Source organism: Dendrobium catenatum, unplaced genomic scaffold (genome assembly GCF_001605985.2).
Source record: "Dendrobium catenatum unplaced genomic scaffold, ASM160598v2 fragScaff_scaffold_621, whole genome shotgun sequence".
Classification (NCBI taxonomy): Eukaryota; Viridiplantae; Streptophyta; class Magnoliopsida; order Asparagales; family Orchidaceae; genus Dendrobium; species Dendrobium catenatum.
This window is the reverse complement of record NW_021319083.1, coordinates 15,766,962-15,790,845: the sequence shown is the minus strand read 5'-3', so window position 1 is coordinate 15,790,845 and position 23,884 is coordinate 15,766,962. Positions and strand designations below refer to the sequence as shown.

The following is a 23,884-nucleotide window of genomic DNA, read 5'->3' as shown; positions in this document are numbered from 1 at the left end:
AGGGGTAAGCTCCCATTCCAAGCCATCCGAAAACTCTCTAGGAAGACAATTACTCTCTTCCTTATCCAATCCAGTAGAAAGACTCCGTGAGGCTGCATTAACGATCAGCTCCAGCGGATACCCTTGAATAGGGGTGTCAATTCGGGTCAAAGGGTCGGGTTCGGGTCGAACCCGAATTGACCCGACTCTAAACGGGTCAACCCCAACCCGACCCGCTTTTGTAAACGGATCGGCTTTTTCAACCCGGGCCCGAGCCGCGTAGGTTGCCGGGTTGACACGACCCAACCCAGATTTAAAAAAAAAAGCTTAAACAACTGGGTTCTCGTTCGGGACGCGGTAGGGCCGGTTCGGGATGCGCACAAGCTACAGCGGCAAGGCTGGTTAGGGACAAGGTAGGCGCACCGCAGCAGGGCAAGCACGCACGCGGCAGCGGCAAGGTCGGTTCGGTCGTTCGGGACGCGCACCGCGCAGGCGTGCACGAGCGACGGGCGACGGCACGAGACTCGACTGTCTCGACGCAGGCGTGCACGCGGGACCGTTCGGGACTCGCACCGCGCAGGAGTCAATGCTTTCGGCAGGGCACTTGGATGCTTCGGGCAGGGCGGGCAGCAGACCGAACCTGGATTTTCGAGTAATTTTCGAGTTGTCGGGTCAACCCGAACCTGACCCGCTTTTTAAAACGGGTCAGTTTATTGAACCCGAACCCGACCCATTTCACAAACAGGTCGACCCGAACTCGGATTTTTCCGTGTCGGGTCCGAGTCGGGTTTCGGGTCGTGTCAAAAATTGACACCCCTACCCTTGAACCATCATCATGCCAACAACAGGTTCAACAGACATACTTTCAATCGCATTCTCAACAACCTTGAAACAAACTCCCTTAGAAGAACCAATAATTGCTGAGGATTGACAAGCAAACCACCAATTCTTCTACCAAAAACTAAAACTCTATTAAAACTTCCAACACGATCCATCCAAGAATCATCACATTGGCATGCCAAGAATTCAATGTAAATGATCCGCTTCACTACAGCAGAACCCCTACAACTACCACCAAACATAAAGCAGTCCAAGAACAACTTTGGACGCAAATGCCCAGAAGGTTATTGGCATGTATGAGAACTAGGAAAAAATTGGCCGGTAATCATGAAATCCATGAATGATCCCATATCGAAATAATCCAATCACACGTACTGAATAAATATTACACAATTCAAAAAAATGGAACCACAAATTTCCCTAACTACAAATAAAATATAATAACAATCCGCACATTGATGAGAACACAGAACAAAACAAATGTAATTTTCATCTTGTTATATTCAGTAGGAAAACTACTTCAAACTCTTAAGAAAATAGTTTAACAATTTCCACACCACATATACACATGATCACGAATATACCCAAATCTGGTAAGGATCCGCAGGATACCAGCACCTAATTTTAGAGAAACGCACCGGAGATTCCTTTCAGGAACGACCTTGACGGAGATGGCGAAGAGGAGAGTCTGAGAACCACCTTCCACAGCATGGAGATGATTGAAAAGAGCCCGATGAAGTAAAGCAACATCACCATCCCCAAAACCCACGGCATCATCATAAAACCGATCATGAACGTGATCGACCCACTCAACATCAACGACAGAGAGATGCCCAGCATCAGCGCAGTCAGCCCCCCAGGCGAAAGCGGCGGCAACCTCTCCCGCGCCGCCAGCGCAGTGTGGCCTGCGCAGGGGATTTCGGTCCTGGGAAAACGCAGGGTGGTGAAAAGGAATGCACAGAGCTCGTCCAGTAACCTTGATGACCTAGATTGCTGCTCTTCTGGTTTCATCCTCGGAAACGTTAGTCCCAAACAACAGAAGGATCACTAGCTGGTAGATTATGAACTTGAGAACAATATGGGAAGAAAGAGCCGCTGCGAATTTGAGATACTCTCGACTCAATACTGAAATTAAAATTAGGATTCATCCGCCTCTCCTCCCTCCTATCCTCTCGTCATTCTCCGAGTGCCAGCAAGATGAAGATCCTCAGATTCGATATTGGAGCTTAGATGAAGAAGTCGGAGTCAAAAAGAGTTGGGGAGAGAGTAAGCGAATGAGTAACGGCAAAGCTATCATAATTGATTCTGACGTGCGATGCTTCCACATTTTCCATAAAGATGCTTCTTCTGTGGCCAGGAAAGAGATATGGGAGACCAAGGAATTGGGTGAAGGGTAACCGGACACGGGAGGATGGAAGAGACCGAGAGGGATCACTAGTTTTTTTAGCGAATTTAATCGAAGCTAGCAGTAGCGGATGCTTGAAATCTATTTCAGGCTTTGTTTGTTTGAGATTTTTTTGTCTTTTTTGTTTTTGAGGAACGGAGGAATTTTTTTTTGTGTTGTTTGATTCGTCAAATCATGTTCCTCTATAATTAATAGAACTCAATTCAAATCATTATATCAAATAAAACTCAATAATATTAAATTATATCATTGGAGGTATTTCATATATAAAGTTAGAATTTTTAATTTATTTATGGGGAATATGAATTTATTGTATTTTGTTGGAGGAGATATACAATGAAGAGATTTGTTTGGCATATGGAAATTGCAATTACTTGTTGAAAATTAAACTTGATTTAATTTATTGGGCCTTTTAATTGAGCTCATAAAAGTCTATAGAAATTCTAGAGTCTCATTTTATGAAGAATGTTTTAGAGAATTTTAGAAATATATTTTAAAAGAGTAATTTAGAGAATTCTAGAATATGTAATTAATTATTTTTGTAAATGAATATAGGAGAATATTGTACATAGTTGATAGCTATCATTAGGTTGAAATCTCTTAGCACAATCCTAATTGGAGTGTCATTAGTATAAATTGATGTGGTGTCTTTGAGTTTTGTATGAAGTAGAATCAAGAAGTGTAAGAGTGAAATAAAAGTAGTTTTATAATTATTCCTCTTATTTTTTAGAATTCCTCCTTTTATAATAACCTCTTATTTTCCAACAAAGTAGTAACAGAGCCAAAGTTTCTTTCTAAAGAGATGGCAAGCAACGATATAATCCCCTTCTAAATCCCAACGCTCAACAATAGCAACTATGACAATTTTAGCATCAAGATGAAGTCCCTTCTTGGAGCGCAAGATGTATGGGAGATAGTAGAGAATGGCTACAATGACCCACAAGACGAGTCAAGTCTATCCCAAACTCAAAAGGATAGTTTAAGATATTCAAGAAAGAGAGACAAGAAAGCTCTCTATCTAATCTTTCAAGGATTAGATAATGATGCTTTTGAGAAAATTCTTGATGCGAAGTTTGCCAAAGAGGCATGGGAGAAGCTTCATACCTCTTATAAAGGACCGGAGTAAGTCAGAAGGTGTCTCCAAACATTAAGAGATGAGTTTGAAGCCTTACATATGAAAGAAGTCGAAGCCGGCTCCGATTACTTTACTAGAGTCTTAGTCATTTCTAATAAATTAAAAAGAAATGTAGAGAAGCTAGAAGATGTAAGAATTAAAAAGAAAATCCTTCGATCTTTAGATTCAACATATTGACACCAACATTGAAGAAACCAATGACTGATTAGATGCTATGACAATCAAAGTCCTACATAAGGTCCTGATTGGGTACCCATGCTTCACTCAGATGGGCTTCAATTCACCCACCAACGCCCATGCATGGTGACTTTCTGGATGTCGTACCCACCTATATCCACTCACTTTCTATGCTTTTTGAATGCAGTCTGCCACGGAATGATTGACTTGAGGCTTATTTCCCTTTGCTTTGATTGCAAACTTTCAAGCCACATATCAAAATTCACCGTAGTCATAGTGTGGTTTAAGTGCTACACACTATGTAGTGAGGATTGCAGTAATACAAGATATATGATGATTAGCAATGTAAATTGATTTATCCCCCGATATTGAGTACACATCCATAACCACCCACAAGGCCATGAGCGTACCCATATCCATTGGGTATGGGTGGGTACATGGGTGGGTGTGGGTATGGGTACACTATGTAGGGCTCTGATGACAGTCGAGCAACTCCTGGATTAATTACAAGTCTATGAAGAAAAGAAAAAGAAGAAGCAAATGATCATGAAATAACTCCTGAAGACAAAAATTAATTCAACTAAAGAAGAGAGCCTCGAGTATGTTATAAGCCAACAAGGAAGAGGTCATAGTCGAGAACAAGGCCGTGGTCATGGACGTGGATGAGGTAGGACCTCTAACAATTATAAGAACAATAATATCAATTTTGGACAAGGAAGAAGTTCAACAAGAGGGAGTGGAAGTGGAAAATCAAGACCAATGTATGAAAAATCTTAAGTGATATGCTATAATTGTTTAAAATTTGGTCACTATGCTGCAAAATGTAAAACTCCCAATACAATAAAGTTGAAGAGAAGAATGATTACATGAAAGAGAGAATACAACAAGATAACACTTTGATACTAGCGTATAAGGAGAATGAAAAAGGCGAAGATAAAATATGATATTTGGACACCGGTGCAAGCAACCATATGTGTGGAAGAAAAAACATGTTCACAAAACGTGACAAGTCGATGAGAAGCAATGTATCCTTTGGATATGAGTCCAAGGTAGCTTTAAAGGGTAAATGTAATATTTTTATCTAATTGAAGAATGGAAAGCACCAATTCATGTCTAACGTCTATTATGTGTAAAATATAAAGAGTAATATCCTGAGTCTGAGTCAACTCTTAGAGAAAGGTTATGATATTCATTTGAAAGACTAGAACATTTCAATAAGAGATAATACGAGCAACCTAGTTGCAAAGATACCAATATCAAGAAATAGAATATTCTTGCTCAGTATTCAAAATGATTTTGCCAATTATCTTAAAGCCTTCTGCAAAGATCAATATTGGCTCTGGCATCTTTGATTTGGGCATGTTAATATTGGAGGAATGAAGCTATTGTTAAAGAAGAAAATGGTGAGAGGTTTGTCTTGCATCAATCACCCATATCAAATATATGAAGGCTACTTGCTCGAGAAGCAATTTATGAAGAGCTTTCCAAAGGAGTCAAATTATAGAACATAAAAGTCACTTGAACTCGTATATGCGAAAATATGTGGTCCAATCAAGCTAATCTCTTTCTATAAGAGTGATTATTTCCTTCTCTTAAGATATAATTTTTCAAGAAAAACTTGTGTATATTTTTTGAAGAAAAAATTGGAGGTCTTTAAATCATTCAAAATTTTCAAAGCCTTGATGAAAAAATAAGGCGGCCTCGAGATCAAAGCTATACTATCTTATCAAAGAGGGGATTTTAATTCAAAGGAATTTTAAGAAATTTGTGAATCTAATGGAATGCATTGACCGTATCAAGATCTCCTCAACAAAATGGTGTAGCATAAAGAAAAAATTGAACTGTCCTTGATATAGCTCAAAGTATGTTCAAGAGTTCCAAGAGTTAGGTTACCTAAGGAATTGTGGACTAAAGCTATTGCATGCACGGTTTACTTGTCCAATCAATCTCCAACAAGAAGTGTGTGAGGAATGACACTGCAGGAAGCATGGAATGGAAGGAAGCCCAATATCTCCTATCTAAGAGTGTTTGGAAGCATAGTTCATATGTACGTACCTGATGAGCAATAATGTAAATTGGATAACAAGAGTGAAACGTATATTTTCATTGATTATAACTCTAGCTCAAAATGCTAAAAGTTATATAATCCAAATACTATGAAGACAATTACCAATTGTGATGTCATCTTCAATGAAGAAGGAGAATGGGTTTGAAACCCACATGACAATTACTATAAATTCTTTAAGGTGAAGAAGTTGAGCATCTAAGGATGGATCAAAAAAGATTTGAGTTTACAACACCACCAACTACACCAACAGTAAGTTCTCAAAAGGACATATCATCTTCATCATCTTCAAGCAAAAAAGTATCATGCTTCAAAAGTTTATAGGAAACTTATGAGATAATTGATAATCAATACAATCTCACTCTCTTTTGCCTCTTTTTTTATTATGAACCAGTCAACTTTCAAGAATTCATGCAAAGTAAGAACTGAAAGGATGCAATGAATAGAGAAATCAAGGCAATCGAGAATAATGATACATAGGTGTTAGCTACACTTCCAATATGACACATTGCAATTTGTGTAAAGTGGGTGTACAAATAAAAAAAAAATGTCAAAGGAGAAGTCGAGAAATATAAAGCAAGATTGGTGATAAAAGATTACAACTAAATAGCTGGCATTAATTATGATGAGCTATTTTCTCATGTTGCTTAACTTGAAATTATAAGGCTAATCATTTATTTGACAGCTCAAAATAGGTGAAAAATATATCAAATGAATGTAAGGTCTTCCTTTTCTAAATGGAGTCCTTAAAGAGAAAGTCCATATTCAACAACTTGGGCTATAAAGTCAAAGGGAAAGAAGACAATACTTTGAAGATGAAGAAGGCTCTCTACGGGTTAAAATAAGCACCTAGGGTATGAAGCAATCACATCGACAAATATTTCTTTGAGAATAACTTCATCAAATGTCCTTATGAGCATGCCTCTACATCAAAGTCAAGGATGCAAATATTTTGATAGTGTGCTTGTATGTGGATGACTTGATCTTCACTATAAGTAATTCGCGTATGTTTAAAGAATTCAAGAAAGTGATGGCTAAAGAGTTCAAGATGATGGACATTGAACAAATAGCGTATTATCTCGTTATTGAAGTTAAGCAAAAGGATGAAGGCATCTAGATTTCTCAAGAAAGCCATGAAAAAAAAAATACTCAAAAAATTCAATATGAATGATTGGAACCCAATAAGCACTCCGATGGAATGTGGAGGTAAGTTATTAAAAAAGGAGAATGATGAAATTGTCAATTCAATATTTTTTAAGAGGTTGGTTGGTAGCTCGTGTTATATAACTTGCACTAGGTCGGACATCCTTCATCCTGTTGGAATTGTTAGTAGTTATATGGAGGCACCAACTACTACTCACTTAAAGGCTGTCAAGAGGATTCTTCGTTATATCAAAGGTATGATCGACTTTGGCTTATTGTATTCATCATCAAATGATTTCAAACTTGTCGGATATTGTAAAAGCGATAGGGCCGAAAACTTTGATGAGCAAAAAAGCACTACAGGGTTTGTGTTCTACATGCCAGAGAAAGACCGGAATGAAATGAGCAGCCAAACGGGTCGTGTTCAGAAATAGGGCTTTCGCCGGCGGACTTTCCGGCGTCCGGCCCGGACGCCGGAACTTTTTCCTACGCACGTTTCGTCGGTTTCAAGTTGTTGAGTTTAAAATAGTCGACGTATTCTCCGCCGGCATATTCCGCCGTAAACTCTACCGGTAATAATGAAAAGATGCTAATTTCCGACGTTACTACCGATGCAATGGACGTCGACAAGTTTCCTGGAATAAACGCCGTTAATATTCCTTTGCATTATGCGCCGGTACAAACGTCGTATTTACCGATGCAAAAAATTCTGTCGGAACATCCGACGGTATTCGTGTGTTTTCCTGTAGTGAGACATTGTTTTTACTTGGATGTCAAATAAAAAACCAATCGACGCCATTTCTATTTATGAAGCTGAGTAGTTTGCTGCAACTTCATGTGTCTGTCATGCAATTTGTCTTCGAATTTTATTAAAGGAGTTAAGATTGCCACAAGAAGAGCCAATAATGATTTGTGTAGATAACAAGTCAACTATCACTTTGGCTAAGAATTCTATTTTCATGATCGAAGTAAACATAACACACGATATTACTTCATTAGAGACTACATCACAAGGATGTGCAAATAGAGCATGTGAAGTAGCTGATATATTCATCAAGCTCCTCACACGTGAAGATTTTATCAGGATAATAAATTGCTCAGGATGACAAATCAAGTTTAAGAGGGGGCGTCGAAAATTAAACTTGATTTAATTAATTTGGCCTTTTAATTGAGCTCATAATCTAGAAAAGTCTTTAGAAAATTCTAGAGTCTTATTTTATGAAGAATGTTTTAGAGGATTCCAGAAATATATTTTAAAACAATGAATTAGATAATTCTATAATATATAATTAATGACTTTTATAAATAAAGATAGGAAAATATTCTACAGAGTCAATATTAGCTATTAGATTGAAATGTTCTCAACATCTCAGCCATGAAGCCACCATCGCCCATGATAAGATTTTGAACAAATGAGCGTTGGTTGCTTCATGGCTGAGAAAAGTATTATATAAAGATCATACAAGGAAGAATAATTTTTCTCTCTTTGTTATCATTTCTGTAAAAGGATGCTGGGAATTAATAGAGAGATGGTTGATGGAGTTGACTGTATCTTCAAGATTATAAGTTCAAGCTATATACTTTATGTTTTATCCCTCATAATTTCCTATATAAGATAGAGTAAAATGTTAGAATAAAATACCTTTTCATATAGGAAAGTCTACTGAACAAAATTAGCAGAACTTAACGTGTACAAATTTAGCATGTAATTACATCCATTCAACTATCTTTTCTATTAACTATGATTGCTTAAGGGCCTATTTAGTTGAATTACTTTTGGAGTAAAGTATTTCAAATAGAGGGTTTTAACAATTTAGATGTTTGGTTGAATGAAAAAGAAATTTAGCGTAAAGTAAATGTAGTATAAACAATTCTAATTCTTTTTTGAGATAAAACAAGTTCACTCAGTTTTGAGTGAGAATGCTTTACACCGCATGCAAGCTTGCTTGACCGCTGCCAATCGCCATCACCGCCGACCAACCGCCGACGGCCATCGCCACCAACCACCACTGTCGCCACCCTATGTCCACCACCGCCACCGCACCCTACTGACCATCGCCACCGATCGCCGCCACCGCCACCACCCTCCGGCCACCGCCACCTTCCGCAATCGGCTAAAATTTTTAAATTTGACACTACGTTCATTTTATTTCAAATCAAACAAAAAAAATCATTCAACTGAATTTGCTTACACTTATCCAAATAATTCTAAAATATTCTATTTACACTGTCTTCTTTCTGCATTGCATTCTTTTTTTAACGAACCAAATAACCCCTAACTTTTAAATGATCTCTCATAATTAAATGCTAAAAACTTATTTCTATAATTGAATGATCATCTGATTCATCTCTCATATTGAGAGAATTGATTTCAAAGAGTGCAAACTCTGATTTATTAGACAGGGACTTCTCCATGGCAAACGCCAAACTTATCGTTAACTTGTTTCGAAATGCTTTTGAGTTTTGACTACTAATTTTTATTATTTAAAGTAAATTATATTATAAAGTTATTTTAAAAACCAATAAAAAAATAATTCCGCACAAAATCTTAGTTTAATAAATATCGAACAATAAATAAACTACATAAACTAGTTCAACGGCCCAACTCGTTATTTACCGCATTAATTATACGGCAAATTTTATATCTTTTTTAGTTTATTAAGATATACATTATAATAGTAAATTTGTCATAAATTTTAAAAAATTATAGCAAAATATTCCAATATAAATTCCCCCCTCCTCAAAAATAAACTCCTATTTCTTCTCGACTACCGATCGGACCTCCGATCTTGGGCAACCACCAGTCATCAATGTACTTCCGCCTATTCATTGGCCCCCTCCGAATATCTTTTCAACCAATGACTATCATCGGATTTTTGCCAGTTCATTGTCCGCCGCCAGATCTCCGACTGTCTCCAGATTTTTGTTTGTTCGTTGGCCGCCGTCGGATCTCTTCCTGACAATCAACTGTCGCGAGACTTCCGCTTGTTTTTTGGTTTTCGCCGAATTTCTTCCCGACCACCAACTGTATCCAGATTTCTGCTTGTTTGTTGTCCGTCGTCGAATCTTTGACCACCAACCATTATTGAATTTATGCTCATTGGTAGCCGTCAGATCTTATTCCAACCATCAATTACCATTGTACTTCCGCCCATTGATAACTGCCGAATCACTTTTCAACAATCGACCGTCGTCAGATAACCGCCATTGTTTGATGTGAGACCTGCTTCCGTCCACCAAATGTCATTGGACTTTCACTTGTTGGAGTATCCATCAAAGTTTGGCTAAAATTTGATCAATTCTCCAACATATTGTATTCTCATCATCTTTGAGTTCAAGGACGATTTAACCTCTGTAACTTGCTTAGACTTTAGTGAAATCATTTCAAATGGGGAAGGCCCTATAATTTTTTCCTTTTCGGATTTTTCACGTCAAAAGTTCTAGTATTTTCTCACTCTCTTAACTATTAGTTTATGTGTTGATTTTTCGTGCATCGTTAAGATGAAAAGTTCTCTCTCTAATACCGCAAATATATTAGCCCGCAGAAATTACCATCTTCTCTCATGCCTCCATGCAACCACTATTGTATTAACATGTTATCCAAATTAATAATAGTCATTGCAGTTCAAACTTTCTGAAAAACAACAAGATATTAGTCCCAATTCAATTTTATTTCAAACTTTTATTAAGTTTAATCATAAAATCATAAAGTGCAACATACATGCTCTATATTTTTTTGTCGATTCAATAATTTTTTTATGAATTACACTAAAATCAAATAACTAAATCTAACTATGGAGATATTTTTAGTAAGTTTAGCTTAATAAAAATTGTTACTTCAATAATTAATATTTGGTTAGTATTAGTAGCACAAATTTATTCTTAAGCTAAATTCATATAAAAATTATCTCATTTCCTTGGAGCAATTACATACAACATCTTAAAATTGATTATTTAATAAACTAAAATATTTTTACATATATTCTTTAAATTCTCACATAAATATTAAAATTCATAACAAAACCCCAACCTATATTTTTTTTTTGCTTTTCTTTAATTCTCAACGATTTGATCGCAACATGCAAGATTTAATACACGAAGACATCGCTTGTGACAACCTTTTCTTTACAAAATTTTTTAACTAAAAAACGGTTTTAGAAAGCATTAAAAAAGTTGTCCAGTATCTATTTTAAGCTAAAAAAGTTGAGCATTTCATAATATTTAAGAAAATAACAACTTTTTTAATGAAAAATGGACAACTATTAATCTAGCAACTAGAAACGACTGATAAAGAAGGAAGCAAATGAAAGCAAAACCTATCCAACAAAGGATATGATTGCTAAATATTTGTCTTCTATTACAAAGTACAAGCACAGCTGTTTTATAGATAAGAATTCCAAATAATTATGACCGGGATGACTTCAAATAGAATAGACATCTTGTACAGACATGGCCACAATTGACACTTAAAAAAAAAGTTTTGAGGATACAGAACATAATAAGGTAGAAAACAAGAAATTTTTAGCCTTTCATACGAGCCAACCAGGCGGCATGTAATTACTGACGTTTGTAGCAGTCGTTGGTGCCATTGTTATATCAGAATGATACCTGTTTAAAATAAAAATAACAAAAGGAGAAAAATAATGTAGTCATATTTAGAAAAATTAGAATCTCTGTTCTTTACGTTTAAGAAATGATGATAGTGTTGTGCAAGCAACCTGCAATACTAAGTCTAAGTGAACATAAAAATCGACAGTATTCATGTATAAATATTGACAGAGTTGGTGTTAAGAGTATTTCTATTTTTATTTGAGCTACCATTCGTTAATAACTACCGATAATGTCCAAGAAAGGAGAAATTATTAGGTGCGGAGTTCGGATACAGAGATACGTTCGGACATCCACTTAAAATGTGAGACGTGGAGCGCGCTTTGATTGTACTTTTTTGTGTCATTTATTTGTGTTTTACCTACACTTTAGTTGTGCTTTGACTGCTCTTTTGTTGCAGTTTTTTACTGCGCTTTTGATGTGTTTTGCTTAAAGTTCCACGGACACATTAAATATATAAAGTAAAAAAAATAAATCAAATTGAATATCCATGTGTCAATATTTTATTGGAGTCATGATATATTTCCAAGTCTGGACTCCACACCTAATAATTTCTCGTTATTTTGGGAGTTTGTCTTCCCTTTCAAACCACTAGTTCTCACAAAAACGGGAAATTATTAGGTGCAGAGTCCAGACGTAGAGATACGTCCGGACTCTAATAAAATATTGACACATGGATATTCAATTTGATTTTTTTTTTTACTTTGTATATTTAATGTGTCCGCGGAATTTTAAGCCAAGCGCATCAAAAGCACAGGTAAAACGTAGTAAAAAAGTGCAGTAAACAAGCGCAACAAAACAATAGTCAAAGCGCAACTAAAGTATAGTTAAAGCGCACAAAAAAGTGTAATCAAAGCGCACTCCATATGTCACATTTTAAGTGGATGTCCAGACGTATCTCTGCGTCCGGACTCCGCACCTAATAATTTCTCCAAAATAACATACCCAATCTGCAATGTTGGCTCGCATTCCAAGGGGTGATAGAATACATCGGCATGGTGCTGAGCCGGGTGCCTTCCGTATTCAACAGCATGCGTAGAGCTAGGATCCCAGACTTGCTGATGGGCTGTCTGATTACTTTCCTCAAACTGCTCACATGACCATAGAATCCACATCAAGAACATACAAAGTTAGAATGGAAAATTTGGAGAAAATAGATTTCTTCATTCTGATTACCCTTCTCTTCAGAGCTTTATTGGCCTCGCATAGCATTTGCTCCTGTCGAAAAAAAATAACAGCTATAAGTTTCCATTGGCACACTGAAACCGGTCATAGTATTTTAACATTTACCCTTCGCTGAAGGTCAGCTAGCTGGTCGAGCATGAACTGGGTCTGTTTCAATACAGAAGTTTTTTAATTACTTATCAGCATGTAAGAGGTTTTCTTCATAGATTTTGATATCTTTAGTAAGAAAATGCATATAATTGATACCCTTGTTGATCTAATCTGTTTAAGAGAGGCGTCCAGCTGCCTCTCCAAGTGTTCGAGCTCCTTGCTGCTCAGTGGACCTAGGTCCTCGCCAAGCAAATTCCTAGAGCACTCGCAGATGAAATAATGAGATAAAGAGTATTATTTCTCTCTTGTATCTAGCAATATCGAATACCTGCCTAGAGAATTTAAAAATGTAGGTAAAGTGATCAGAGTGGCAAATGTTTCACCTCTGAGATCTTTGTAAGGCCTCTACTCGGGCTTTAAGTTTCAAGTACTCCTGCTGACTACTCTGCGCCCAACAAGAACCATAACAGTTAGTAATCATTTTGATGATCTTAGTTTTGGTTTGAGCAGTGAAGAAAAGAAATTTAGATGTAAATATCCCAAGCTCTCAAGATTTAGTTTATAATTTTGATAATTAAAACCGTTCATGTTTAAAAAGTTGCAACATTTGAGTGTGAATTTTTTTATAGTCAATTTCAGAATTGGATTGTCCCATAGTCAATTTCATAATAAGGTTAAAAAAATGGTTTGTCGCATAGTCAATTTCAGGTTTTTGAATAAAATATATGATAAATCATCTTGATAAGCTATCTAAAATTGCACTTATAAAGTGCTCTGCTCCACAACCACTGCTGCCATATTCTCCACTTTTACTGCCAGTCATATTGATCACTGTTGATGCTCTATACAAATAAAATGAACAGTTGACTTATAACCAACTCTCTAGTCATATGCTTTATATATCATTTGTAATATCTTGAACAGATGGGTTAGATAACATAACGAAAGGTTTTTTCACTTTTTCCTCTATATTCAATGTAGTCTGTATGAGTTAATTTGCTACATATTAGGTTGTCCAACATGGTATCAGAGATTTTTTAGCATTACTGCTTCTGGTGATTTCTCTTCTTTTTTTTTTTCTCTCCTGGAGCTCTTCACAACTACAGCTTTTCATGGCGGCATCAGCAGATACTTTGTCCTCTCTTACACCCATCTCATCTCAGGCTTCAAATGAAAATCCCATCCCTCCCAAATTAAATTTCTTATGGCCAATGTAAAATCTGTGCTTAATATTCAATTAATCACATATAACTATCATATTTGGCGTGCGCTGATCCTAAAATTTTTTAGTGCTAATGGTTATATTGGTTACCTTGACGATACTCTTCCGGCCTAAACCTCCTAAACAAAAACTTCTTTTTGATGGTTCCATTGTTGCAAATCCCACATTCCAAACATTGATGCTAGTAGACCAAAACCTTGCGGCAGCCTTATTTTCCACTATTTCACCTTCGTTACTTCCTTACGTCTCACTCTTCACTCCTTCCATTATATTTGGCTTACTCTTGAACGCTTCTTGCAATCGTCCAATCCCCACATTCTTTAGTTGAAAAATGAGCTGCATCACATACAAATGAGAGACAAATCTATGGTTCAATATCTCTCTAATATCAAAGAGAAGGTTGATGTTATTAATGATGTCAGATCTACTTTTGACACTGAGGACATTATTCTCTATACCTTTAATGGGCTACTCTCCTCTTACAATGCGTTTAAAACTGCAATTCAAACAAAATTGCATCTTATCAACTTAGATGACACGTATGCCTTGATTTGTACTGAAGAGTTGAATATTACAGTTGATCATACAGCCGACATCCCATTTGTCAACGCTGGCGATTCTACCTTTGTGCTTGTTGCATTTTGTGGCCGCTCCATGCATAGTCCTGCTACATCATGTTGTCGCAATTGTTCTTCTTCTTTCAATCGGGGTGGTCGCTCACCTCCACACCCTACTCATGGCATTCTGCGCACCTTTTAATGACGTGGCCTACTTTTCATCAGAATGTGAAAAGTTATGATCTTGTAATGGAAAATTTCTATCCTTTTAATGATTTGTATGGATTGTCCTACCCATTCCGATAAAGTTATAGCAATTATCTCCTTTGTTGCAGACAATCACTGCAAAAATCTATAACCTCATCTATTTTGAATAGCTACTGAGATGGTTGGAATAATAAGATGCCTAGTACTGCCATGAGCATGATTGATAGCATGAAGAATGAGTCTTTTTGGGTTGAATAACCTTTATGTTGAAAGGATTGAATATATCTTTCATATTCCAAGTTCAAGAAACATATAACAGAACATTTGACATTTAATTGTCTAGGGTTTAATTGTCGTTTGATGTCCTATAAACAAAGAACTTCTCTAGGTTCCCTTTTGAAAGTTCTATGGGAAATCCTTTGCTAAGTGGAGATCGATCGGATTAGACCTTCTTTCTATAGATGAACATGTATCAAGAGTTAGCATCTCTCAGGGTCTATGTAGAACCGAAAAACTTCCTCCAAATCTTATAGTTCTTCAGATGGACCTAGTCATCCATGCATATGAAGAGATCATAAGAAGTACAAAAAACCTTTGTGAACAATGCATAATTGATTATGATGCTTCATACACAATATATAAATGTGTTTAACAATAAAGAGAAATCATAGTTTGATGATTTGAAAAATAAATAATTCCTATAATTCATTAAGATCTTATACTAAAAAAAATTGTCTAAGCCACACTTGCGGGCAATATTAACAAACTTGTGAGCAGCACACTACAATTTACCTGTAAATGGGAGTAGAGAATTCCCACAATGATTATCCTATGGGCATGGACAAGAAGCTTGAACAAAACAAACCAGCATGTCTAAGGATAGTAGCGGGGAACTTTTAATGCATGCTATAGTTTATCTATGAGCAGGAGCAAGGGATTGGTAGTGCACACAATTAGCCTATAAACAGTAATAGGATATTCATATCAAATGGTGTAACTCATAAGCCATAATATGATTTTCTAGTGCTTATTGAATAAATATTCCCTACACGCCATCGAATCCACAACACTTGTACAAGCAGACAGAAGGCTATATCCTTAAGATAATATTGAAAATATATTTGAAAATAAAACCCGCATGTGCTCCGAGAAATGTGATAAGTTTACAAATTTCAATGTCTGAGAATATTACACAGGTCAAATATTCAAATTTTATCTCATCCATGAAAGGATTGGAGTCGACCTGACTTGAATTATAAAATGCCTCCCAAATTCATATGAAAATACAAATGATTTTAACGTCATCCTGATGATTGTCGTATTGATAGGAAATTTTAACTGGATGGGTCAAATCTTAAAACTAAGAAAAATATGAATTCTTAAAATAAAATCTATCACAAAAAAACTTAAAACTCAAACCGATCCACCTCCCGTAATCATTTATCGAGGGTGATAAATTTGAAATTAACCTCAACTTAGAAAGAGTGAATGTCATGTCGGGTGTATAACTAAAATTCATCCTCAAATAGTCTTTTGCTAGCATGAACGTGACATGTGTCCTCTTATCAAGTAATTTTATTATAAAATGACACCATTATATTACGATCACGACAAAAGCCCGTATGTTCCCTAATGGCATCAAACCCTTGAGTAATGGCTTATAGGTATATTCAATAGGCATAAAGCCCTATGTCAGTTAAGGTGGATTCAAATTTATTTATTAACTTAGACTAACACCTTCCTAGGTCTATAAGGTATTCTTGGATAAAACAACTCATGGTCACCGATAATGTGCCTTCTATCAGGTTGGCTCAACTATCTCCTCTGACAAAGTAGACCAGGGATCATGATAATCCGGGATGATAGAACCATGAGATCTTGATCGGACTCGTCTTCATTCCCCCATCATCAGTTTTAAGTATACAGTAATAAATTTTAAGTCATAAACTCTAAGTTTTAATATCAAAGTCAAATCTTAAAGTTGTTGTTATTATATGGGTATTCAATGCCTATCTTATGACTAGCCTTAATCGAAAGTTCTCTCTTGTTATCAAAAGGGGTAATTAACTATAGAGGCTTGCCCTGATAGAAAACTAAAACTCATATTATAAAGTACTTACAAAATGAGTGCAAAATCTACCTTCTGAAATATCACCTGAAACTTAACCTCATTAAAACTTTTTCCAAGAGTAGTGATGAGGTTGGGGCACGAGTTTTCGATCGGAGCCCAAATATGGGAGGGAGTTTAAGATTAAGGGGGAATGATCAGAGCATTTAGGAGCCTTAATTTTATAAAAAGAATTAGGGAAGGAGTCAAGCTATAACTAATTTAATAAACATATATCTAAATTTATATGTATAGAATCAAGAGGCCTATGATTGTACCATGCATAAGAATTTTCCACATAAGCCAACTCTTTTAGACCAGTTAAAAAAAATCAAATTATTAAAGTGCCAATTAAAGCTTGTTGATAAGAATAGGGTTTCCACCAACCTTCTCATATGAAAATCTATAATAATTGAAGCCACCTATAATAATCCAAAGGGAGATGATGGAATCCCTAATGACCTTTAGATCATTACAAAGAGTGAGCCTCTCATCATGAGAATTTGATGCATAAACAACAGAGATTTGCATGGAGGGAAAACCATTTTCAATGGTGCCATGAATTAATCAGTAGGAGGTAAATGAAGGCTTAAAGAAAATTTTTGCTAGATTCTACTTAACCCAAATCCTACCCATCTTAGAGTATTCAAAATTGTGGTAGTTCTGCTCATTATCAAAGAGGCAGAGAACCAGGGGTCAGCAAAGGAATTGTTATTAATTTTTACCTCAAGAATGTATAACATGTCTATTGCAAAGTCACAGACTAAATGCTTACAACTGAGAACCTTATTAAGGCTATTGAAGCCCCTAATGTTCCAAGATGCAATAGAGGGACATATCATTGAGATTTGGAAGGTTGGGGGCAGCCTTCTTGCCTGATTTTACTATAGTTCCTCTCGAAACTTGAGAACTGTTGGAGACATTTGCTTCAAGTATAGATTGTCATGGAATGTTCTGATCAAGAACATCAAATTTGTTATGGGATAAAAATATCCATAAGTTTACTTTGCAGGTTAATTGTGGACTGGGATTATTTGTTGATAAAGAGATCTGTGATGGTGGATGAATGACCTCAGTTTCATTTGAAGTAGAATTAAGGTTTGGGATAATTAATTTAGAGGGGCTTATTACGGCCATATTCATAGCTATTTGCTAGTTTATCTATACTAAGATGGTTTGATATGTTTGGGGAGCAATCTAGGGAGCATGAGAGGTAACTGAGGGGTGAGTAGGATTCTGGTTCGAAGGGGTTGTATTGAGAGTATGATTTTTTGGGTTAAGGGAAGGGTGGGGGAGGTTTGATCTTGATTTTTAGCTCTTGCTTTGACCCATGGGGCAGGGAGGTGCTTGAGAGGATGGTTTAGAAGAGGGGGATGGAGAATCAATTGTCCTAGCTATTTTAGAGATGCAGTCCCGAGTTATGGAGTTTGATCTAGAGAGGGATGGAAGAAAATTCACTACGCTTGGATTTTAACTTCAGAGATCATTTTTGTAGGATAAATTGCTTACCCATAAAAATCCAGGGTCCTCCCAACCATGCCATTTACAAATACTTAGGCGAAGTAAACCTAAGAAAAAGAAACCCTCACTTAGAGATAGAAGATTCAATGAACCTTTAAGAGACTAGAGCTGTCAATATTTGACCCAACCCGAAAACCCGACCCGAAAATTTCGAGTTCAGGTCAACCCGAACCCGAACCGGGTCGGTTTCAGGTTAGGGATTTCGTCCCGTTTGTAGAACCGGGTCGGGTTCAGATTGACCCGGAAACCCGAAATCTACCTGATTTGACCATTTTATAATTAATTTAGGAGGATTTGAAAGGATTTTTATGAAATAAGTAAATGATGACATTGTTGCCCAAATTAAATTAATCTTGATTTATTTTAAATTAATTGAAATAAATCTTACCTTAATTTGATTTAGATTTAAATAAATTGAATTAAATAAAAAAATTTAATAAAATATACCCAAAACGGGTCGGGTTCGGGTTGACCCGGACCCGAAGCGGGTCGGGTTTGGGTTCGGAAAACCAACCCGTTTGCAAAAACGGGTCAGGTTCTGGTCGGGTTTAACAGTGTCGGGTCAATTTCAGGTTGGACCCGAACCCGACCCGTGACCCATTTTTGACAGCCCTATAAGAGACCATGCTTATTTCATAGTGGCCACAAGAGCTTCGTAGAAGGGTCGACAACCAAGGGAATTACCCACCAGTGCGAGGTCCCAATCCTAGACGTTTTGGATGTCATCATAACAATACTTCTTCTATAACTTTTAGTATTAGAAAAGCTATAAAAGCTAAAACTGCCGGTTGGAAAAATCAAGAAGACGCCTTTCATTGGATTTTATAAGTTATTGCATCTTCATTTTTCACTTGTAGAAGACTTATCGTGCAATTTTTTATTATGGGGCCCTGCTACTTGGCTACCTGCCTCTCTTTCTTGTTATTGTTGCCTAATATTTCGGTCAGGTGCTATTTCTCGGTTGCTTGGGAGTTTTCATGCAGATTTTCTGGACGATGATGAATTTTTATATCTATCTTGGAGAATTTTTGTCAGTCGATTATCCTGGAAGATCATCATGGCAACCAGGATTTCTTCCTGGATGGTAATTTCGACAACCAGAGTGTGACTGATTTTTGTGCTTTTTCATAGTTCTTTTGCTCGCTCTGAGTCCAGTGTCTTCTGTTTTTATTAAGTTTCCTTTTATGTACTCATTTTCTTTTGTGGCTTTTTGGTGCAGTCCTTTTTTTGTATTTTAGATCACATTAGGCTGTATTTTTCTTTGCCCAGGTCGTAATTTCTCTTTATTGTTAATGAAAATTGGGCTAAGCCCTATAAAAAAAAGGGGGAAAACGTGTCTCTTTGAATTGTGGCTTCTGAGGCTTGCATGCACGTCTTTATGAAGAAAGATTAATTTGCGTGCAGTTGGAGCGTGCAGGAATTACGTGTGCTTCGTATTATGGGTGAATGGGTATCCTTGTCCTATTGCATACGTCTGTAGCTTCTACGAGGCTTGAGCAACTTGCTAGCAATGTGGTCTTGTGCTACGCGTGTGTGAGGGAATTATGTGATACGATTGCTGAGTTCGACTGTTCGAGTAGTCTTGAAATTTATATTAAAATTGGAATTAATCTAATATTAAATTAATATTGTATCATAGGATGGTTGAGTTTACTCGCGGTGATGTGCCAAATAATTTATTAATCTAGGTTCTTACGAGTCTACAAATAGTCAAGTAATGCATGTAAATCAGAAACTTTGTATCTGAATATTTTGAATTTTAATTTTATAAGTGTAAGTTGAATACTGCTTATTTTTTAAATGTGGTGCAAGTGCAAGTTGAATGCCTGAATAAGGGGAAAATCATCTTGTTGTACTGGCATGAAGCTTGATGTATTTTACTTTAATTATTATTTACTAGTTTAATTTATTATTTACTTGTTTAGTGCTCTTAATTTTGTTAAAATAATGACTGAAAAATCTTATATGTGAATTAATTTGATTTGTTTGTTGATTTTATTTGTTTTTAATTTCTTCCAGAAAATTTTAGATAATTTTAATTATTTAATTATTTTTTTCTTAAATTACAGTACTATTTGTTATTATTTAAAAAAAATGAATTTTTGAATTGATTCGTTATGATTTATAAATTATCAAATTTTCCTTCATATTAATTGCTTTGCAATTTCCTAATTTGGAGTCGTTTTGTATCAATACGTATGATAACACTTTTATTTTGATAATTTTTTAAAACTTTATATTGTCTTATTTGTTAATCTATTTCTTTCATAAAACATTTTAGGTAATTTTCTTGGCTGTAGCGAATTGGTTTCTATCTTTGCAGAATTCATTGCAACTCAAATTTGTTTATCATTGTCATTGATCTGGAGAAAGAAAAAGCTAATCAATTTTAAGAATAAACTAAGGCTCTCTTTTGTAGACAGGTACTCAAGATATAAAAAAAGAGAAGGCATAAAACATTTGGATTGAATTGCTGTAGATTCATAATTAAGACATGCATTATCCAAATTTCATTGCTTCCTTTGACTTAATTTTGGTCTAAACACGGCAAAAAATAAACAAAATAAAACATTTGTATTAAATTTCAGGGATTAAGGAAAATAAAATCATTTGTGAGACTGATAATAGTTGATTTATTTTTACGGGGAAAAATCTCAATCAACTCTATCAGGAAATATAAATGAATATGTTTACCTGGGTCTCTCTTGATATTATATTTGTTTCTGGGCCTTCATAATTGCATTTTTGGTACCGTTCCAAAGTCTTCAACATACTGAAATTCATTAAAGAAAAAATAAATAGTTAGAACCTTAAAAGTTGAAAAATATCAAAGCATAACGTATTTTTGATGTCATGCAAAAGAGTTGTATGCGGGATTATAGGCTCATGCATTCCTCCTTTCTAATTATCATTTATTTTATTTGTTTTCGTTCCTTAAATTAAGACATTACAAGAAAGATTTATTGACATAAAAAATCACAAATAATAATCTTTAGCGGTTATAAAGTGTTGGGATCATAAAAATCTCTGTTTGAACAAGTGCAAATTTGACTCAATGCATATATTTCAAGGGCTTCAAAGAGCAAGATCAATGTTCAAATTCACTTCAAAGAAAAAATCAGACACCAAATAAAATCAAAAACTCAAAAAAGCTGCCACATTAATAGTAAATCAACTGAATAGGCCAATTAATTCATAGTAAATCAACTTGGCGATACCAATCTTCCTTACATGGAGTAGGGACGTAGGGTGATGCATATAAGGAATGACAAGGAGCCATTGATTAACTCCATGAGACCATTACTTGATCCTAAAAAATATCTTAATGAGAGTAACTTACTAATGTTGTCTAATCATGTACGTTGGTATTAGCTTGTTATTATGGAGTTTGTTAATGAATATTTTGAGTACTCACAGCTGCGATGACCTCTACAGATCTCCATTTTCCAAGCCATTTATGGAAAATGACTCATACTTATAGATAAATATTTTCAATTAAAAATGGTCAGACAATGCCATTTTTTGGTAACCCAAGATCTTTGTAATGAATCTATTTTGGGATTACTCCCATTACCATCATCATTAAAATTTTAATTTATATTAACCAATAGTATTTCATTTTGTCCTCTTTTTATTGTCTTTAGGGGATATAGGTTTTTGGTTATTCTCAGTTTTTTTCTGAGTTTAGCCTTTTTTGGTTACCTTACTTGTAATTTCCTTACATAGTAATATATGGGCTTCTTGCCCCATTTTCCCAAAAAAAAAAAAAAAAATTAATTTATCATCGGTGATTGTGCATTAAAGATCTAAAACTATGCATATTAAATTTGTTGAAAAAAAGCATTGTCGGAGACTATCACTAAACCATCACCATGGGACCACTACCAATCACCAGAGCCATCCTCTGTACTTACCATCAGGTTGGTTGGATCATATTAAGAGTGGTATTGTCAAATTATATTTTGATAATGAGTGGGTATAATTAATATTGTTTGTTGTTGATAACTATGAGTAATAATGTGGATTGTTCCAAGAAAAGGACATGGATGTCTTTCATTCATTCTACTAGGATATAAGATTTACTTAGGTCCAAATGAGCCTTAATCTTTTGGGAGATCCTGAGAGAAGCTCCGATAAATTGTGTGGGGCAATCTTAGAAATAATTCAACTTTGATCATTCAAGATTTCAGACTAAGAGCTTCCATCGATAGAGAGAATTTCCCAATAATGTAAGAGTTAAAATCTTTTAGGAACTAGAACTATGGCATGAATTTTTTGAAGTACAAAGGATCCTAAATCCTAGCAAAACCTTATGAAGATTCACGTTTCACATAATAGAAATTTTTAAATTTGGTTGAGTTTGACCCTTAAGGAATGTATGTTATAAGGAGGCTCCATAACTATAGTAGGATTTTTCCAAGTTTGAAAAATCTCAGATCATTCATGAAATCATAATACATGTAGCCATATTGGTGTAATAGATTTTTTATAAGATTGAAAGAACCTAAATTTTTTGGGATCTCCTACATCAAATGCTATTGAAATATAAGAATTTTGAAGTTTGAACAACCCCAAGATCCACATAAAGTTCTTATGAGTTATTGTCATTGCATTCAATTTTCCATAGCAATCTTCAATTGAAGTGTAACATCACATGTAAAATCAGTTTGACAACCTCGTGCACTACAAGAAATTCAAACATTACCGACGGTTATTATAAGCTTTCCGGCCGTTTTGTAATAAATCGGCGGCTTTTCGGCGGTTCAAAAACCACCAGTAAAAACCGCGTAGCAAACGGCTTATGGCAATCTTTTTCCGGTGGTTTTTGAAACCGGAAGTTTTTCGTCAGCTCATACCGCCGGTCATTTCTGACAGTCGTAACGCCAGTGACCGCCGGTTATTTACCGGCGGCGTACCGACTATCAAAACCGTCGGTAATACCCGCGGCCAAACTGTAGGATCATCGCCAGTTGAACACCGACGGCTTACCGGCGATCACAACCTAAGGAATTACGGTCGACTAAACCTCCGGATTATCGCCGGATAACAGTCGGCAACCATCGGCAAACCTCCGGTAATTTTCAACTAGTATAGTGAACTTCCGACAGCTATGATTGGTCATTCTGTATCGACGTTACGTGCGGCCAAACCGCCAGTTTGCCGCCGAAAATCTGTAGCATTTGAAAAAAAATATTTGGCAACCTCCCCTCTATATTTACTAAATTTCACCCTAAACTCTAAACATGCACAGAAAATATAACAATTATCACAAATATGAGCAACACGCCACTATTTAGATATGGTTTTTATACGTCGGATTTGATACAAATTTGCGGCGGATTTTTCATCGCAAATCTAGCAAAAAAATACAGCAATTTTCATCGCAAAACCGTCCTAATTTTAGAGAAAAGAATTTCATCACAAAGTCCACCACAAATTGCTGACTTTCTTGTAGTGTAAGAAATTCCTACAACACATTAACTTCAACAATAATCAAAATAATGGATGGTCTTAAAAGGTTAGTAATAGTTGCAATAGTGCATAAAAACTTTGTTAAAAGTTGAAGTAATATAAAAGAGAATTGCTTTAGTTAAATAGGTGAATCCTTAGGTGCATGAATGAGATCCAAACATGAGCACTTTG

General features: G+C 35.7%; 1 protein-coding gene across 1 annotated transcript in view; it reads right to left on the bottom strand.

Annotated features, from left to right (window-relative positions):
• Positions 1–11,048: 11,048 nt before the first annotated feature.
• Positions 11,049–23,884, bottom strand: part of LOC110114689 (agamous-like MADS-box protein AGL9 homolog) — a 28,116-nt gene continuing 15,280 nt past the window's right edge. The window contains exons 2-8 of the mRNA XM_020847641.2: positions 20,936–21,014; positions 13,011–13,072; positions 12,784–12,883; positions 12,643–12,684; positions 12,529–12,570; positions 12,298–12,440; positions 11,049–11,352 (exon numbers count right to left, since the gene is read on the bottom strand). Of these exons, the coding sequence (XP_020703300.1) occupies positions 11,274–11,352; positions 12,298–12,440; positions 12,529–12,570; positions 12,643–12,684; positions 12,784–12,883; positions 13,011–13,072; positions 20,936–21,014 (547 nt within the window). The 3' untranslated portion in view covers positions 11,049–11,273. The remainder of the gene's footprint in view (positions 11,353–12,297; positions 12,441–12,528; positions 12,571–12,642; positions 12,685–12,783; positions 12,884–13,010; positions 13,073–20,935; positions 21,015–23,884) is intronic.